At 40.6% G+C, this 18947-nt stretch overlaps 2 protein-coding genes and 1 long non-coding RNA gene across 7 annotated transcripts; 2 read left to right on the forward strand and 1 right to left on the reverse strand.

Moving 5' to 3' along the window:
• The first annotated feature begins 162 nt into the window (after nt 1–162).
• Nucleotides 163–2721, forward strand: EndoU (Endoribonuclease U-specific). Its single transcript, XM_018112878.3, has 5 exons — nt 163–503; nt 561–720; nt 802–1007; nt 1879–2111; nt 2180–2721. Exons 1-5 carry the CDS (start codon nt 362–364, stop codon nt 2420–2422), a joined length of 984 nt encoding a protein of 327 aa, XP_017968367.1. The 5' UTR covers nt 163–361; the 3' UTR covers nt 2423–2721.
• A 789-nt stretch (nt 2722–3510) lies between these two features.
• LOC108659782 (uncharacterized) lies at nt 3511–13937 on the reverse strand. Of its 5 annotated transcripts, none has more exons than XM_089256431.1 (8): nt 13021–13930; nt 11019–11229; nt 10090–10953; nt 9513–10040; nt 9371–9455; nt 8897–9014; nt 5651–5837; nt 3511–5148 (listed from the first exon to the last, which is right to left on the reverse strand). In XM_089256431.1, exons 1-8 carry the CDS (start codon nt 13254–13256, stop codon nt 3667–3669), a joined length of 3711 nt encoding a protein of 1236 aa, XP_089112557.1. In that variant the 5' UTR covers nt 13257–13930; the 3' UTR covers nt 3511–3666. The 5 variants fall into 5 exon arrangements, 3 of the variants coding, with proteins under 3 accessions (XP_089112557.1, XP_089112559.1, XP_089112564.1); XM_089256433.1 differs by lacking the exon at nt 5651–5837 and adding an exon at nt 5382–5506 and having other exon boundaries at nt 3800–5148; nt 13021–13929; XR_016196220.1 differs by lacking the exons at nt 5651–5837; nt 8897–9014 and adding exons at nt 5382–5506; nt 7128–8435 and having other exon boundaries at nt 5129–5148; nt 13021–13937.
• Nucleotides 13938–17395: 3458 nt separating this feature from the next.
• Nucleotides 17396–18354, forward strand: LOC149092284 (uncharacterized). The gene is made up of 3 exons (XR_016197696.1): nt 17396–17532; nt 17584–18237; nt 18304–18354. It is a non-coding gene; the product is annotated as an uncharacterized LOC149092284 (long non-coding RNA).
• The last annotated feature ends 593 nt before the right edge of the window (nt 18355–18947 follow it).

The raw sequence follows: 18947 nt of genomic DNA on the forward strand, positions 1-18947 counted from the left end.
TGACAGATGGAAGCTCCCCAGAGAGAGACGATAGAGAGTGAGAGAGAGAGAGAGAGGGAAAGACACGCACACACATGCACTAAAGAGACAACGAGAGCTGGATACCAAGAGAGTGAGAGGTGAGAGAGCGAAATAATGTGAGTTTGGATATGGAAGTCTGTTTCGTAATCACGCTTCAGTCATATTCAGCGCGAGAGCGAGATCGTTGTGGTGACGGAGCGTAACGGGTTCTCTCAGTGAACATCTCTGACAGTTGATGCTGGCTCGTTGGGATAGCAAGATAAAAGCGTATCTGTGAAGAGCGCTTCCAAACAGAAAAGAAAATAGCAAAAATAAAACTGGAAACAAAACAAATGTTACAATGGACACGCAACAACAACAGCAACAGAGCCAAACGAGCAACAACAACATTAACTGCGACAGTGAGAAATGTCAGCAAATTAAAAGATTCGTGATCATCGGACTGCTGATCACCATTGGCATACTGAGCTGGCATTTCTATGGTGCGTAATATATACACACATTTATTGCGACCCATAAACATTTATGTATATTTACAGAGTATTTCCACAGCAAGCCGCTGCCCACGGCACCAGATGATGTGCTGGCCTTGTCGCAGACGCTATTTAAAGAAGAAGCTGCGGAAAACCCATATCTCTACAAGGTGAATCTGCAGGGCAAGACCAAGTCCGGCGCACATGACGATCGAGCCCCAGGACCGTGAGTATGAGAGCTGTAACAGTTCATGATTCTGTTAAGCTGGTCTATGTTAGGTTATTGCATTATGTTAATTCATTTCAGGCTCTTTGAGCTGCACAATGATCTACTGGTCAGAGATAGCAATTCCACAACGGCTCTGCTGCAGCGACTTTTCAACAACTATGAGCTGGACGTCGCCGTGCCGGACGTAGTCACGGCAGAGCATGAGCAAGAGCAGCTGGACTTTCTGCGTGCCGTAATGAACACACGCGTCATGAAACTCTCAATGCGTTTCTTAGCCAAGAAAGGTAAGCTCCCAAAATTGCTCACCCAATTGGTATAAAAGCATTCCGAAATTGTTGCAAAGCCAGCTGTTATTCATGGGAGTAGTCAGATTGGATCGTGAATCAGTGTGGCTTTTGTTGTAAGCTTAAAGTAGGGCTGGGCATATACTTTCATATTCTCGATTAGCAACAGAGAAGTACAGTGCTTTAAGTACTTTTGAGCAGCCACAGCTTCCTAAACATTTGATATGTAGAGAGATAAGATAGTAGAGCTACAATAAAATTTGTTTATTTCATGAATATGTATATATAATGCATATATATATAAATGTATAAAATGTATATGAATTTTATTTTATTTATTTATTTACGTATTTTACTTGCTATAAATAGATTTACGTACAAGATTCACGCGAATTCGCCCTCCCCGATTGTTTACTCAAAGTTTAGTTAGTTAGTTTCACTACCTGCAACCGTAGCGAAAAATTAAATTTCCCTCGAAGGTCGTGAGTTCCATCCATTCGACACAAACTCAAATATGCACACTAAGAGAAATTGATATTAAAAAAAAATAATATACATTCGGTTTCTGTTCATCGAATATTTTATAAAACAGAGAAACACACACCAATATATTTTTAATAGTCAATAATACTTACTGATTAAACATAATTTTTTAAATGAATATTTAAAATAATTCATTATAAACATATAATTATAATAATAATTGAAATAATAATAGTAATTTATTTTTTTAATCAAATTTTTCCTCACTTTAATAATATTAAAGATAAGAAATATCACACGTATATTTATTTATTTACTGTACATAATATACCCATATTTAACATCATTATTAACAACATATTATCATAATTTCCATTTCTATTTAAAGGCCTCGTTGGCAGTGACTACGATGAACAGCTTAAACTCCTCCATGAACTCTGGTTCACCCCGTATTCCCGGGGCAAAGGCATTTTGGGTAGCTCCAGCTTCGAGCATGTCTTCATGGCGGAGCTTCGGGATCAGAATGTGCTCGGCATGCACAACTGGCTGTACTTTGCCGAGCAGGAGCAGCAGGGTCACTTGGACTACAAGGGCTGGTTGGATCGCGAGGAGACGGGAAGAGTGCGTTCAACAATTTCATTCTATTTGATCTTAGTTACATTCATTTATAAAATCCCTTTTATTTCTAGCCCAATCAATTTGCATTGGCCTTCCGCATGAGCTTCTTTGGCATCAATAAGTCGTACAATAGCTTCTTGGTCGGCACTTCGCCAGAGCTGGAGCTGAGTCTATATACAGTGTGCTTCCTAGCAACGCCCAAGAATGAGCTTTGCGAGATCCAGCTGGACAAGGCCAAGCTGTCCATCGTATCACATGTCTGGGAGTGGAAAGGCAAGAAACTAATAGCGTCTGCCTATGTGCAATTTGACTAAAAGCCACAATACGAGTCTCAATCAACAAGAATTAAAAACATGCCTATATATATAAATGCATTATATATATGTATATATTTATGTATACATATATAAATAATTTAGCAGAATTTTAGATTCGTTAGCTGGATATAATTATGGTAAATATGTTCTTAGATATTCCGAAAATTTCTAAATCTCCATTTGTTCTTTCCTTATAATCGAAGAACTTGCTTTGATTAGGAAGAGTATTTTCATAATCTGTGTACAGAAAATGGACCCAAATTATTATCCAATTTTCAACCTTTCTTTAGACATATTTCCTATCCAGCATTCAGAAAACGCACTTGAGACAGGATATACATTTTTCAGTCAAAATTATTTTTGTAAGACAATCCATGCCCATAGTTCAAGTAAAATCCGTTGAGTTATGAACTTCAGTGTGGCTAAAGTATGTGTAGAGTGTTTCAACAACATATGTAGCAAATTGTAAAAGAGGGGTTATTTTTTAAAGGACGATTCTATGTATATGTTTAAAGTATTCAATTTTCAATAACATTTCGTAAGTAACATTATCTATTCAGTATTCCGCCCAAGTATTCGAAACAGGATAGAAAACTATTTCCCATGTTCAAGTAGTAGTTCAAGTGAAACCCCCTCAGTTTGCGAACTTTAAGTTTGAGCTCAGAATATAATTGCTGATGCCCTAAGTGCGTGTCAACGCCAATTTCCTGGGCCTGTCACTCAGTCCCTAAGGCCGGCATTTGAGTTCCTTTGACAGGTTTGCATGATATTAGCGCCCTCGCAATTCTATCATTCAGTTGTTTATTATTAAATTCAACATTTACTTGCATGGAGAACTATCTAATGACCTTCAACAGCGCACTTGACATTGAGAGTTATAGGAGAGCTATAAGTCCTATCATCATTATTTATTAAGAACTATTGAGAGCCCTCAAATTGTCACAAAGTTTAAATTAAGTGAAATATTAATTCGAACCTAAATTTTTTGTATTATCCAATTTCTGTTTGTCAAAATGTTTATGTTCGTATTTAACTAAGCTGAATCTCAGGTTTTGTTGCTTAAAATGAAATAAAACTCACGTTCATCAAGTTTATGGAGTTAAATTTATATTGCATTTAGAAATTGTTGTAATTACAAAATGTTAATATCAAATATGGATTATTTGTTAAAGCCCATCCGAAACATATGAGTGGAATATTATTGGAAGTCTCCCTAGCGGAGTGAACTGGAAAACTTGTGCTTACAACTGCTGCGATGCACGATAGTCACGATCATGGTCACGCTCAATGATCACCGTCTCGTTGGCGATGTCCGGTGGATGGCGCTCCAGCTGCTCCTCCACCTCAATAGTTATGGTCTCATTGACGTCCTGGACGCGCTGCACCATAGCCGGTGCACTCGCCCGGCGCACTGTGACAATGGTGGTGTGAGCCGGCGAGAGGCTGGCATCGGAGTCGACGAGCGGCAGGATATATGTTTCACTCAGGTCGGCACAGGAGTCGTCGTCGTCGTCGAGGTTGGAGGCGTCGCTGGAGCGCATCAGACTGGGACTGCTAATGCCGAAGTCCAACAGCAGCGGATCGATTGGCGTGAGGTCGGTCGCCTCGGGACTCCAGCTACTTCTTGCCGGCGGCTGGCGCGGCAGACTGTTGTGGCAGAGCGGATTTGCTGCTGCTGCCGCTGCCGAGGACTCCAGCTGCAGCTGCTGGCCCCACAGTTCCGCTGCCCGGGCGCGATTGTTGTCGGCTCGCAGCTGGGGCGACAGCAGCTGGTGCTGTTGCTGCTGTTGCTGGAGGGGATGCGATTGTCGGCGTCGCCGTCGACGGTGGCGATCGGGCGTAGTCCGCCGCAGCGCCGGCTCCTGTCGCTGACTGATACTGCGGCTGGTTGGCTGCGGCTGCGTCTGGCGAGGCGTCATACTGATAGCCAGACTGGCCATAGTCAGCGGCGCTGTAGTCGTAGCCAGCGCTGCCATCGTAGCCATACTGCTGCGAGTCGTATGGCTGCTGGGAGTAGCCGCTGGTATCGTACCCGCTGGCATCGTACTGCTGCTGATCGTAGGCGCTGTAGTCAGTGTTGTAGGCGGCCAGGTTGGCGCTGCCGGCATTGCTGACGTTCGCATCCCCAAGCTGTGACTGTGACTGTGGCTGTTGTTGTTGTTGCTGTTGCTGTTGCTGTTGCTGCTGCTGTGATTGCTGTTGCTCCGGCTCGCCGTTGCTGTAGCGTCGATTGAGCTGTGCTTGCTGCTCCAGTTGCTCGCGTTCTCTTTCCCGCTTTTCGCGCTGCTCTCGCAATTGTTGCAGCTCCCGATCTCGTTCCCGCTGCCGTTCGCGTTGCTGCTCAAACTCCTGCTGTTGCTGTTGTTGCTGTTGCTGTTGCTGCTGTTGCTGTTGCTGCTTTTCGCCCATGCCAAGGTTGTCCTTGAGATTTTCGTCATCGTTATCGTTGAGTCCATAACTGGCGCTGCCGTTGCTGATGCTGCTCTTGCGCGCTGCTGCAGATGCGCCAGCAGCTGTGTTGCTGTTGCCGTTGGCGTTGGCGTTGCTGTTGCCGTTGCCGTTGGCGCTGCTGTTGTCGGCAACTGTTGCTGCTCCAGCGGCATCGTAGCTGTAGGAGTTGCTCGGCTTGCTGTAGTCGTCGTCAGCGTTGTTGTGCAGTTGTGAGGTGCTTTGTATGGGTTCAATTGTAGTGTCATATGTGGACGGCTGGTAGTCGTATGCGGCTATAGTTACAGAAATTTTGATTAGTGTTGCTGGCCAATTGAATGCAAGGATCTAGTGTAGTATGATCTATGAATGTATGTGTGTGTGTGTGTGTGTGATTAGTTATGAAACTGTTGCTGCATGCCGCATCCTCTCTGGGCCAGTCCATGGCAAAGGCAATTAGTTAGTGTATGATCGAGGCTTGTGTGTTGTTTGTCTTTTTTCGTTTGTAATGGGATCTTTTAAGATTTACCTTTGCCGGCGCCTAAGCTAGTATAATCATGCGGTGTGGTATCTAATTTACTCATATGCTCTTCATTGCTCAACATGCGATTAGACAAATATTCTAGATTCGATTGTAAAGCAGATATTTCCTCTCTAAGGACAGCAGAGAGAGAGACAGACAAGAAGAGGTAGACAGAGAAAGATATAGAGAGAGAGAGGAGGGGAGACAGAGAAAGGGAAAGAGAAAGAGAAAGAGAAAATTTGTTAGTCAAATACAAATTCTTTATTGTCAATTACCTGGGATATGTCAATTTGGTGCATTTTCGATAAACAACTGCGTTCATCATTGGGTGTTGACTCTTCGGAGCTAAGCTCGTTAGCACTATTGCCATTGTGAACTAATTGTGACTTGTATTTACACCAGATTTGCCGTAGACGTGCCATTAGCTGTTCGTTTGTAGCACGTAGTTGTTGCTTGTCTTGGCTGAGAAGATTGAGACGAAATATTTGCAAATTGATATTAAAATGTGCGAAAAGCAAATCTGATGCAAAAATAAAATACAATCAAATAAAAATAGAAATAGAAATAAATAAATATAACACTTTCGTTATATAACATAATTCTTTTTGATTATGCATCGAGTCTTTCAAATAGCCTAATATATCAGCTGAAAGAAAAATAATTATTTTTATTTATCGTTATTATTATTAAATGCTGCTCTTAAGGCTTCTGTTGACTAGAACTTAAGGCAGACAAAAATAAGAGCTATGAAGGCGTATTTGAAAGGTAAGAAAGAATAAAATATGGTATGCATAATGTAATTTGTTTATCTAAGAATAATATACTAGTTTATTTTGTAATGGGTTGACTAATCCTTTTATGATGTTTTCAAATTTTTAATTTCAACAGGAAATGCAACTATATGCAATATGATTCTGTTTGTGACCTAATTTTGTTGTTCATTAGATTTACCCCAAATATTAACCAAACTCAGTATTTAAATGATTAAAAATAGCTGAGTATTTAAATTGAATTTTAATTACAATTTCTGAGCTGTAATTTTAATTTTATTCAAAAAATTTATATCAAAAAATTTAAAAAAAAAAAAAAAAAAAAAAAAAAAAAAAAAAAAAACATTATAATATAATATGTTCAATGGTTACCAAGTGTTGGTCTCTGGAAACAAATATATTTGATCTAAGTAACAAAATAACAAAAACAAGCAATAATAAAAATAAACTTTTTCATATTTTTTTAAGGAATTCCTTAATGAAATCAAATATTTAGAGTGCTCAAAGCAAATACATTACGTTTTAATTAAAAGTAGTTTTCAATAGGACAAACAAAACAAAGAATAACAAATTTCTTCTAGAATTAATAAATTTCTTGTATAAGAAAAAATTGGAAATCAAAGAAAACCTAATCCATTCCCTCTATAAGAAAAGTAATAGACTTCTTTTGCGTATAAAATTGTTTATAAATCAAAGAAACCCTATGGTGGCTAAACTGTAATAGCAGATTGTATCTTAAATAAATGTTATAAAGGGGTAACATCTTATATAAGAGGCAAAACTGACAATGTCTCAGATATTAAACTAATTAAAAATAATTGTAAAATTAATGATAATAATGGCATAACGAATATAGAATACGCTAAAGAAATGGTTTGATTATACTTCTATGTCTCTATGCAAATTGAAAGCTAGTTGGTGATGTGTTCTCAGAATTAAAAGGTATTGGTATGGTTTTTCTTTTTTTGTTGGGTATATTAACATTATCAAAGTTTGGTGGCCTGCTCCTGGTCGTCGTCCTCGACGTCATCATCGATGACATCCTCGAATTGGGCTAGTTGTTCATCGATTTTGGCCAACTCTGGCGAGGATTCCTTGACGAAAGTCTCGTTTAGGGCTTGGGCCACTTCGTCCAGCTCTTGGACAAATGTTTCATTGAGTGTATTCACTTTTGGCTGTGACTGTTTCGACTGTTTCGCCTGCTTGGGCACCAGGCGCACGTTGACATCAACTTTGACGGGTGGGCGTGGCTTCTTGTGGCAGCCATCGCGCTGCAACAGTTGCTCAAAATAAAGCTTCGGCTTAATGCTGGCGTTGAGCGCATTGCTGTTGCGGCCTTTGCATACTGCTGATGTTTTTGTTGTTGCTGCTGGTGTTGCAGTTGCTGTTGCAGTTGCTGTTGTCTCAGTGTCCACCGTCAAATGCGAGCTTTGACATGGGGCCTGACAGCTATTGGCACTGCTGATGGTCTGATTCAAAACCAGATGCTGTTGCAGCCAAGGCAACAGCTCCGTTTTGCATGGATGACAGCAGCTGGCCGACTGCTGGGCTGCTGCAGGTGTGCTTGTTGCTGAAGTGGCTGATGTTGCTGGTGCTGTGCAATATTGTTGCTGTGGCTGATGTGGTTGGTGGTGTGTGTCTAGGGTGAATTCATGAGCGTGACAATGCATGCTCTTGCTGTGTGTGGTTTGTGTACGCGCTGTAGCTCCACGATTGCGACTGTTGTTGTTGGCATTGCTGCTGCTGTTGCTGTTGCTGTTGCTGCAACATGTAGCGCTAATATCGTTGCTGTTGCGCCTGCGCATTGTTGACTTTGTATAAACATGTTCATGCTCGTGCTTGTGTCGCATAAAACTGGGGCAAAAACACTTTGGCTTGGCACCCATTGTTGTTGTTGCTGCTGCTGTTGTTGTTGTCTCTGCTTTACTGCTTCTGTTGCTGTTGTGCATTCTGCTGTGCGCATTGTAGCTGGTGAATTTTGGTAACGGCGGCATCTTGGCCAGCTCGTTGGCCAAGCGCTTATTGCTTTCGATTATGTTCCTTAGTATCTCGTCACCATTGTCAGCAGCAGCAACATGCGCGTCCATGGGCTTCGTTTCATCTACAGTTTCCACATCAGGCGGCAAAGTGAACACGCTTTCGCCTGCGCTTGTTGTTGCTATTGTTGTTGTTGTTGTTGTAGTTGGCATCGAATGTGCGTTTATTGCAGTTGTTGTTGCTGTTGTTGTGGTGGCTACTGTTGCTGTTGCTACTGCTGCAGTTGTTGTTGTTGTTGTTGGCATCGCATAATCTAAATTTAACAAATGTCAGAGCGACGCAGGCAGGCAGCACAAAAGAGGTTTGAAGAAGTTAATCCAGTGTCAAGCTCTGGTAGATGTTGTTGTTGTTGTTGTTGTTTTTGTTGTGTTGTGGTTAACGAATCTCAAAACAAAATTAATTGCACTAGGTGTGGCAAAATGAATATTTTTTTTACGTTTTTTTGTTTTGCTCGGGGCTGGCCATGAATTTCATATTGCGCTGTGTTCAATTTTATAGAGTTAAGATCGATAATACATAGGTGATAATACTACGGTTGATGAGATCTGTAAAATTGGCATTGCTCATTGCTTAAGTCTAAGGCGAACTGTACGATTCGGTTTACAACTACTAACGGGTATTTAATATAGGTGGATTGCACATAGATATTGCAGTCAGTGAGTGCCTGAGAATTGCCGTCAAAATAGTTAGCTTTAAAATGCATTTGATAATTACTTGTGCTTATAGGTCGTATCCTCTAATTTGCCGGTTAAGGTCTTACACTCGGCCGTCAATTTATCCATGAGTTGCTTCTGAGACGTTATCATTGCTTCGAGCTCATTTACCGTTTCCGCTACAAAGAGTAGACAGACAGACAGATTGTTGTGGGTTATTAGTGAATGAAGTGCGAGTATATTGAGTATCATTATGGGTAAGGCAAACTCATGGATAAACTATTGACGTTAAATACATATAGTATATCTGTATAGATATAGACTTTTGGATAGGTTTGATCGGTAATTCGAATTAAAGACAAGTAGCCTGGGAATGTTCACCGCACACAATATGAAAATCAATAGCTCAACCAGAGTTTAGAGAATGTGTTCAATTAGCAAGAGACGGTGCTTCAGAAAGGTTTAATCAATTGAGAAATTATCTAATTGTGTGGAGAGATCGACTTAACTAGATATAAGAAACGTGTGCACATACCATGCTTTTCCTGCATCTCAGAGATGCGCTTGTCCAAATCCTTTTTGGTTGGACGTATTTCGTTCTTTAGCTCCCCGTACGCCAGCTGCAAAAAATCATTTTCAATTTCGAGCGATCATTGTTGGATAAGACTGTCAATTACCTCCTTCTCCAAGTTGGCAATCTCATCGTTGAGGCGCAGCACCTCGCGCTTCGAGTGCAACAGATCGGCGTCGCCACGATCTAGGCGCTGGCGCAGCGAGTTGATCTCCGCCGTGAGACGGGCCGCCTCCGTCTTGGACTCCCGGGCCGCACGATCCAGCTGCAGGCGCAGCGAGGTAATCTCCTGCTCCAGCGACTGCTTCTCCGCATTGGCCTGGGCCATGTCGGCCAGGAAAGTTGTGCGATTGGCGCGCAGCTCCATCTTGAGCTCCTCGATCTGGGAATTGCGACTGGCCACATCGCGCTTGAGATCGGACTCGTAGCGCTTCTGGCGCTCCAGCTCCAGCTGCAGCTTGGCCACCTGCTCCCACTGACTGCTCAGATCGCCGCCCAGCTGATCCACCTGGCTGTTGTAGCGCCGCTCCGCACTGGCCCGCTCATCAGCCAAGCGGCGCGCCATCTCATGCTGCAGCTCCCGCACGCGCTCGTGCTGCCTGTCCAGCTCATCTCGCAGGTGGCGCACCTCTAGCTGGAGTCGAGAAATGGTATCATAGGATATATCATAGCCCTTCACTCACCTCTGCCTGGGATCGCTCCATTTGCACTAGATCCGTGATGTAGCGCTTGGAGCTGGCATTGTTGTTCTGCTGCTGCGACTTGGCCTCGTCCAGCATGCGTTGCAGCTGGCGCACCGACTCCTCCAGGGCGGTCTTGTCCTGTTGCAGCAGCTCCAGCTGCTTGCGATGCGTCTCGCAGTTGACGCTGCCCAACGTGGCGACAGCGCTGAGCGGATCCGTGTGGGCCAACTTGCGCTTGAGCTCCTCGTTCTCGGTCTTCACGCGCTTCAAATCGATGTTGGCCTGCATCAGCTCTGCCTCCAGCTCGCTGATGCGTGCCTCGTAGACAATGTTGGGCGCACTGGCGTAGCGCGGCGACTGCGGCGACTTCAAGTTGCTCTTGCGCGGCGTGGTTGGAGTCTTGCGGCCCGCGTAGAGCAAGTGCTCATCGCTGTCCGAGGAGGGACTCGTGGTGGTCTGCGGCAGTTGAGCCGAGGGCTTGGAGGTGCCACCGCCAAGCGCTGCCAGCTCAGTGCGCGCATTCTCCGTCAGATGCTCGTTCTCGTTGATGACATCCTTGACCTTGCCCAGCAAATTGGTCAGCTCGTTGCGACAGTACTTGGACTCCTTTTCGAGCTGCTCAATGTAATCCTCCTGCTTCTCAATGAAGTTGAATATCTCGACCGGGGCCTGAACGCTGTCCGTGGGCAGCGGCGGCGCAGTCATGGTGCTCGGATAGAGAGCTGGAGGCGTGGCTAGGTTCTCCTTGGACGCCGAGAGGTAGCCCGACGTATAGCTCTTCTTCGGACGATAGGTGCTGATGCGTGACTTCTGGCTGGGCGACAAGTACTTGGAAATGTCAGAGAAGACGGGTCGTTCGATGACCTGAACCCAGCATCGAGGCATGAACAAATCGGGGTAATAATGGAGATAATTTATATTAGACCTACCGACAAATTGTCCGAGAAATTATCGCCTGAGTCCTCGTTGAAGTTGCGCAAATAGGCCGAGGAGCTGCCCAACCCTTTGGGCGTGGCCGCATAGGAGTTGTCGGCCAGCATTACCTTCAGGCGGCCCACAGCCTCGTTATACGCATAGTTTGTGTAGTCCATGGTCTTGCTCTTCTTGCTAATGCCCTTCGAGGACTTCATCGAGAAGTTTCTAAAGTTGCGAACAGAAGAAAAACAACACTTTTGTACTCTACATCTATGAGAAATCACATCCTAAACAGCTCTTTGAAAACAGTTTGAAAAAATGTATCCCTAGGAGAGCGCATGGTGCGCGAGCTGGACAAGAACTGAGGCTGGCCCCGTGCATTGGGGGTGACAAATGCAGTGCTTGTGCCATGGACTGTCGCTTGGTTGCCGGGACAACAAGTTAGCCAAAATACAAATGTGTTTTGTCCTGTTCTAACCCTCTGTACGCACACACAAAGATATTTTTGACCATGTGTGCACCCGACACGGTTCAGTGGACCCGCCTTGTTTTCCCTCTTTTCTCTATACTGGGTATTTCACGTTCGATTCATTTTCATAAGTTGATCAGTATGAATATGAAAATTAGTGAGTATATATAGTAGAGAGTATATGTATTGTATTCATAATATGATTTCATATCTTTGCTATTAGAACTATAAAGCTAATAATTCATTTCGCTTATATGAAATATTATCTATATATATTTTATATCTGCAAAGGTATATAATATTCAATACGTTTAAGGTGCTCGATATGTTCAATATAGAACATAACGGGGGTTGGTAAATCTACTCTGTGACATGATAATAGTTATGTAAATATTTCCTTTGCATTCACATTCATATTTGAACAATTTAATATTTACCTATCTAAGGAATTTCTTCATTTACCAGTTTACAAGTCAAGCCAACCATTATTATTTAAAACGTTAAGTTGTATTAAAAAAAAAATTTTTTTATTTTTTTGTTTTTGAGAAAGTTTAGTCTAAATTAAACATGCCTAAAAATCTACTAATAAATAAAAATTCTCAAAAAAAAAACATAAAATCTATCTTAGCTTGAGTATTTGAACAGCAACAATGTATATTTTTTGCATTAAACTCATTTAAAAAAAAAAAAAAAAAAAAAAAAAAAAAAAAAAAAAAAAAAAAACAAATAAATAAAAAACTAGATCAAACATAGAAATAAATAAAAATAAATTGATAAATACCTAAAATCAAACTAGAAACTAGAGGGAAACACTTATTGACGAGACTCATGCAATGAAACTAATTTGAAATAAATATACTTTTTATGATTTTCACAAGCAAATGTATTCTTAATTTTGTTTTTAATATACATATCTATTTATTAATTCTTATTTATTTTTTTTTTTATATTTTATTTATATTTTTTTATTTATTTGTTTTAATTTTTTTTATTTATTTTAATTTGAAAATTTTTATTATTATCATTCATTAATGCTATATACTATACCAATTTTCTGAGTTTAGGGAACAATTGGTAAAGCTACATACGAAATATTTTTCTACTGAAATAATTGTTTTAATATATAATTGAATCTTTCGAAATAGCTTAAAGTATTAGCATAAAAACTAATACTTTAAAGCTATTTTGAAATATTCAATTATATATTAAAACAAATATAAATCAAAACAATATAGTTATGGATTGCAATTGCATTGTAAAATTTTACAATTAAGATTCTTGATTATATTACAGAAATATTATTACACTCTGAGCCCAACGAAATCAGGGAATAATATTTTTGTTTATGAAAAATATTTATAGCTATTTATTTTGTTGCATACTTTTGGCGCTTTTGAAATTTACTTTTTGCGCTGATTATTCGAATCTGCGTATATATTTAATAGATTTATTATTTTTCGATTTTATATACTAACAATTAATAACTGAAAGGTCTTATTTTATAGAAAATGAGTTAAATATTAAGCATATGAGGTCTGTGCACCTACCTCGATCGCCTCTTAACTCGTCCGCCGGCGCTGCTCAAGCTGCAGATGCTCTCCCTGTCGGAATATCCGGATGCGCGGTTTGGCGTCAGATTCCGCAAGTTCTCGTTGGTCAAGAGAGATGCGAGGCTATTCGGATGGCTGTTGCCGACAGTGTGCGGTTGGGCTTGCGAATGAGCGCGAGTACTTTTCGAGTTGTACAAAGGAGCGCCGTACTTGAGGAAGTTTTCCGTTTTCATTTTACACAAAGCGAGGCGAGGCCAACATAGGGCGCACAACGGAGCAGAGCACAATGGAAACTAGGTCTTGGGGGGTCGAGTCTTAAAACTTTGTTACGATTTGTTCGGCACTTGTGCGGGCATGCAAGGATGCAAGTGGGGAAAGCACTTGTGGTATGCACTTCCTTCCGCTTGGCGGTTATGCTTTAATTGTTTCTTTTCTTTGAGCTGGCGTTAGGATGCGGCTACGGCGAGAGGCCCGGAGACGGTCGCGGATGCGGTTACGGCGGGGCACGACCGGATGACAGGACGACAGAACGTTGAAACGTGTTAAAGTTAAACTGAAACGCTCGCGCTCACATGTCAAAGCTTTTATAGACTCGCTATTACAACACAATTCCTCGTCGCGCCGTCGACTTCGACTTGACAGGGCAGGGCAGGGCAACCCTTCGGCTAGTTGCCCGGGTTGCGTATATGTATATAGTTTAGTGTGCTTTTAATGTGTTCGGTGCCATGGCGTGCCCAGCCAGAAATTCCACAGCATTATGTTAACAATTGTGCGAATGCACAAACTGCCTCCAGAGGCGTTCGCCCAACGGGGGCCCCAATCCGCAGGGCAAACAATCTGTGTGGCAGACGCCGCTGCTCGGCAATTTGGCTGTGCGTCTGTTTGATCGATAGCTGAAATGGTCGACGTTTGTCGCCGCCGATGTATTGACGGCACGCTCACACATCTGTGCCAATATTTGGCTCTGTCTGCTGTCTCTCTCCAGTCTCCCTCCACCAGCCCTCGGGCGCCGTCCCGGTTGTTCAACTCGAGGGAAACGGGGCCAAAACACATTTTTGGAGCCCACCAAAATAAAGAGCAGTGCATATTTTTGGGGTTCTCTGCAAGTGGTTTATAAATACTACCCACGAGTTGCCATTGACAGTTAGACTTGCCGCTGACTGCTTTATATTGTATAATCAAAATATTGACAAACTGCCAGGCAATCCGTTGCTAAACGATCACAAATTGGTGCCTTCAACCTTATTCCAGTTGACGTTTCCCTTCATGTGGTATTTGCGCTCTTGCTGAAGATTGAGAATGAAATCGAAGTCGCCTTAAGTGGTGGAAGAAACCAAGAGGTTCAGCTGCATTGGAGAAGACTTTAATTTTATTTATTTTAATTTCGAAAAATATTAAATTGTATTGTAGAGGTATATACATATATTTTTTCATTTGATTATTAATTAAATATATATATTTATGGTTATTACCTGACCAAGTTTCCTTAATATTGATTTTTTTTATTATTTGTGAACACGGGAAGAACGAAACGAATTAATAATTAAGGAGTCGACCTTAATACCATATTTCCATATTTCCACATGTATTATAAAAGTAAGAATACGTAAAAATGGAAATATAAATATAAGATTTTAAAAGTAAATAAATAAAAAACAAAAGATAAAAATAAAATTGTAGAAATATCTAATGAAAATAAATAATTGAAACATTTTATTTTATTCTTTAAAAAATGCATTTAAACATTCTTTTGTAACTATTTATTATTTTCATATACAAACGATTATTTATGAAAATAATAAACATTTAATATTTTATTTAAACAACAAAATTTATAGTTTTTATTACCATAGACAGACGAACATTTCACATATATACCTTACTCTTACTATTTTATTATAATAAATTTATGTTCTTCAATATTTAAAATCAAAAGGTTTGATATTTCTAGTTCATACACATTATTTAATATTAAAAAAAAAAAAAAAAAAAAAAAATATTAATAATTTTTATTCACATATGTATTTGATAAAAATAGCTCAAAGAGTTCTGCTAAATAAATATTTTGTATTCTAAAATTCTTTATTTATAAAAAAAATAAAAAAAATGTAGCTAAAATTTGTTAATTAAAAATCTACTTTTATTTGTTGTAAAACAAGAAGATCGTGTTATTGTGATGCAAAGTCGAAAGAATGGTTCGGTTTGCACTAATTTGTGGCGCGGTGTGCACAATAACCACAGGGGCACTGGCACATGTGGAAGCGCCTGGGCTGCCAACAATTGATCTAGAGATCGGAACAGTAACTTATGAGCAAATCACAGACATTTAATAGCTCAAATAACTCAGGCCGAGTGGCTGCTACCAGGAGGGCAACCGTGCCGCGAACGAACTGCGGCTCAGCCTCCGACTTCGACTCCAACTCCAACTCAGACTCAGACTCGAGTCCAACTGTGCCGAGCCCAGCGAACGCGCGCTCAATCAATCAATGCAATCTGTGTTATCATGAATAATTTCCTAGAGGGCATATTTGGGGCTGTAATTGTGAGTGAGTGTGGAGTGGAGTAGCCCTTTTGCTGTTGTCCGACTCTGCTCGTGTGTTGCATCATTATCAGCTTCTTGCGATTTAATTACCAAGTCCAGAATGCGGGGTCTAGAAAAAATATTAACCCTCTAAGATAAACGCATAATGCCGTACTCCCGCTTGCGCCCGATCTGAATATCTGCAATACAATTCATAAACATAAACAGTGACTAGCATGTGAGGCACTCATGTGTGCTTCAGTGTGTGTGTGTGTGCATGTGTGTGTAAGTGTTATCGATCGTGGTCAATGTTGTTGGAAACAACAAACGGCCCGGACTTAAGACCTGGTCAGATCCAGGCCCAGTCCAAGTCCAAGTGGAAGCCCTCGGGGCGCTCTCAGCAATTTTCATTGCTGCCGCTGCCGCTGCCGCTGCTGTTGCTGCTGCTGCTGTTGTCGTGGCCATGGCTGTGGCTCCGACTTCAGCTTTGGCTTCGCCTGTGTCTGTGGCTCTGTATTCTGTGCTCTGATCGTTGTCGCGATCTGCTGCCTTGACTGACTCTGGCTTTGACTTGCTCTGATTCGGCGTTCAAGCCAAGCCAGGCCAACAATGTCGACGTCGTCGTTGCTGCAACTATTTACAACACTGCATTCCTGCGCCGCAGTCATTCAAGAAGCCAAAGCCGAAGACAGAACCATAGCCAGAGTCAGAGTCAGAGACAGAGGCAGCGGCAGAGCCAGAGCCATGGACGCTGTTGAACTTGTTTTATGCCACTTTGGCTTATGTGTGTGCGGTTGAGCGAGTGCTCCTTCAACAAATGCTGCCCAAGCCGCCTGCCTCATAAATGCTGTAATAAGCCCACAACAACAACCACAACAGCAGCAACAACAAAAACAACAACAACAACAGCAGCAACATTGAATGTGCGCTCGAAACATGTTTATGAAAAGAAAGAAATTCCATTGCAAACAAAAGAGCCAAAGCGAGCTGAACTGATCGGTGGGAGAGGCGCACACTGCGCATGCTCACATGTAATCCAACTCTCACACACTTACACAGATGCACATTTACATATCGACTTGTGCTCTTTAGCCTCTTTCTTCGACTGCTGCTGCTGTTTCTCTCTCTCTCTCTCTCTCTCTCTCTCTGCCGCTCTCTTTGCAGTGCCTCTCTTCGAGTCAGGCTGTTTGGCCTGTGGGGATATTTATTAATGCTATGGTGAAATGTCTTGGCCATCGGAGCGGCCTGCTCGAACTTGTGACCAGTGCAAAAGTGGCACAGAATTTTCACCAGCCGATCTCCAATTGAAGGAGCCGCGGCTCTGGAAAGTAACTGCAACTCAACCAGCGCATATACTACGAGGCTAAGCAGAGCAAAACGTATTTTAAATTAATTACTATAAATGAAAACTAGGTAATTTTACGCATGTCAAAGTTTACGCCAAAACAAGTGTAAATATGTATATGAAGTTATTTATGTATATGGATCACAGTAATGCAGAGAACGTTGCACAAATTATTCTAACAGAAGCTCAGATACGCGGTATTACCCTCTATATACCAATATAGAAAATATTTGGAAGAGGAAATGGGGAAATTTCCTTATTACAATATACAATATTAAGAGACTTGAAATTGCAAATATATACATATAATAATAGTACCATACATCATTTCTATATAAATTTTAAATGTAAAAAATAATTTCTACTGCTTAATATCTCTTTTCTAACAACATTGATCACATCTAAATGGGATCTTAAGTTATACCAGCTTTGTCACGCAAACATTAAGTCGAATAATTGGTTCCAGTTCAGCTATAACTTATAGCCTAAAAGTGAAAATAATATTGCACAATATATGACGAATCGTAATAACGAAAAATTGTGTTTTAAAGTCCAGTAAAAACTGGCAACACAAATAGTTTCGCTATCGACCAGAACATTACAAACATGGCAAATAATCTACAGGCCCATTTCGTAATTGCCAGTACGTGAAAATTCTAAAAAAATAACAGAAGTAAATTTGTTTTATTTGCAGTTTTACTCCTTTCACATTTTCCGAGCAACCAAGGGATCAGCCCAGAGAAGCAAAAGATGTATGATACTTTAATATCAGCGGGCCAATTGATCGAAGCAATTGGTCTTGCGAGAGAGAAGGCAGCCGAGTACTATAGCAAACTTAACTCAACACAATTGAATATTATAAGCATAGCTCAAACTATTGCAAATAGTCTGGGTTTAGTCGGATCGAAGGAAGGAGGTGGTCGGGAATGACTGGACTAGAAGATAGATAGAAGACTACGATTATAAATTTCATTTCATTTATTTGAATAACAGATGATAATATATTTTGCCCAAGCTGTAAAGGATATATAAGAAATACTTATATTTTCTCATATTGCTCCCATGATATCTAGGACTTCATTAATGCAATCTAACAAGATCTACTGTGCCCTTAATCAACACCAAAGTAGGTTTATGGTGTATCCTGGTCACGCCAATACCGAGTCACAATATTGGTTCCAGTACAATTGCAAATTAAATTAAAATTCATATAAATCGATATATGACGAATTCGGTTAACAAATAAATGAATAAAGTAGAGTAAGATCTGACATCAGAATAAGTTTTGCTAGCGAACAGCTCATTACAAACATGGCGCATCATCTACAAACCTATTTCATAGTTGCCAGTACGTGGAATCTTTCGATATACTGAAAATATTCGAAAAATAAATATAAATTCGTTTTATTTGCAGTTCTGCTCCTGTTACATTTTCCGAATTGCCCCGGTTCCATCATAGGCACAATCAAAAATAAGATATATGACGGTGTCATATTCGGGGGTGAAAAGATCGAAGCGATTGGTAGTGCGGGGGAAACTGCTGGTAATTACCTGCAAAAACTTAATGGAACAATAATAACGCAAACGGTGGGAAATGTGCTTGGACGCTGAGAGTACAAACCTAGTAGAAATTTTGAATAAAAATGGAGTTCACAATCATTTCTGATCTTGAAATTATTCCTTAATTTAATTATTAAGTGTTCACATCAGACAAAAACAAGGGATAGAGGGGGTTAGGAGTGACACTTTACCCTCTATAGCAAACAGACGAAGAAGCAAATTATACAAAACATATATAGTACTTTTATAACTTTGCGAGTAAGTATTAAAAGGCGGGATGGAATGGAATGGAATGGAATGAATGAAAATTATGTGGCTTACTTTACGAAGTCAACAAATAAATAAAAGAATTTTTTTTTTAAATTTGTTTATTATTTCATAATTGTTATTTATTTTTTATATAATATAGAATATAATTTTATAAGAAACAAATAAATGCATATAAATATTTGAAAGAATATATTTTTAACTTAAATAAAATTAGCTTTAAACGTTTTG

The sequence above is a fragment of the Drosophila navojoa genome, chromosome 2 (genome assembly GCF_054131105.1).
Source record: "Drosophila navojoa isolate 15081-1374.11 chromosome 2, UAZ_NAV_1.0, whole genome shotgun sequence".
In the NCBI taxonomy this organism is placed as follows: Eukaryota; Metazoa; Arthropoda; class Insecta; order Diptera; family Drosophilidae; genus Drosophila; species Drosophila navojoa.

Coding starts and splice junctions, on each gene's coding strand:
- EndoU (XM_018112878.3), top strand. CDS start 362: ATGGACACGCAACAACAACAGCAACAGAGCCAAACGAGCAACAACAAC. Junction 504..560: donor ACTGAGCTGGCATTTCTATG/GTGCGTAATATA, acceptor GTATATTTACAG/AGTATTTCCACAGCAAGCCG. Junction 721..801: donor GACGATCGAGCCCCAGGACC/GTGAGTATGAGA, acceptor AATTCATTTCAG/GCTCTTTGAGCTGCACAATG.
- LOC108659782 (XM_089256431.1), bottom strand. CDS start 13,256: ATGAAAACGGAAAACTTCCTCAAGTACGGCGCTCCTTTGTACAACTCG. Junction 10,041..10,089: donor TGGAGCGATCCCAGGCAGAG/GTGAGTGAAGGG, acceptor TCTCGACTCCAG/CTAGAGGTGCGCCACCTGCG. Junction 9,456..9,512: donor TTGCCAACTTGGAGAAGGAG/GTAATTGACAGT, acceptor GATTTTTTGCAG/CTGGCGTACGGGGAGCTAAA.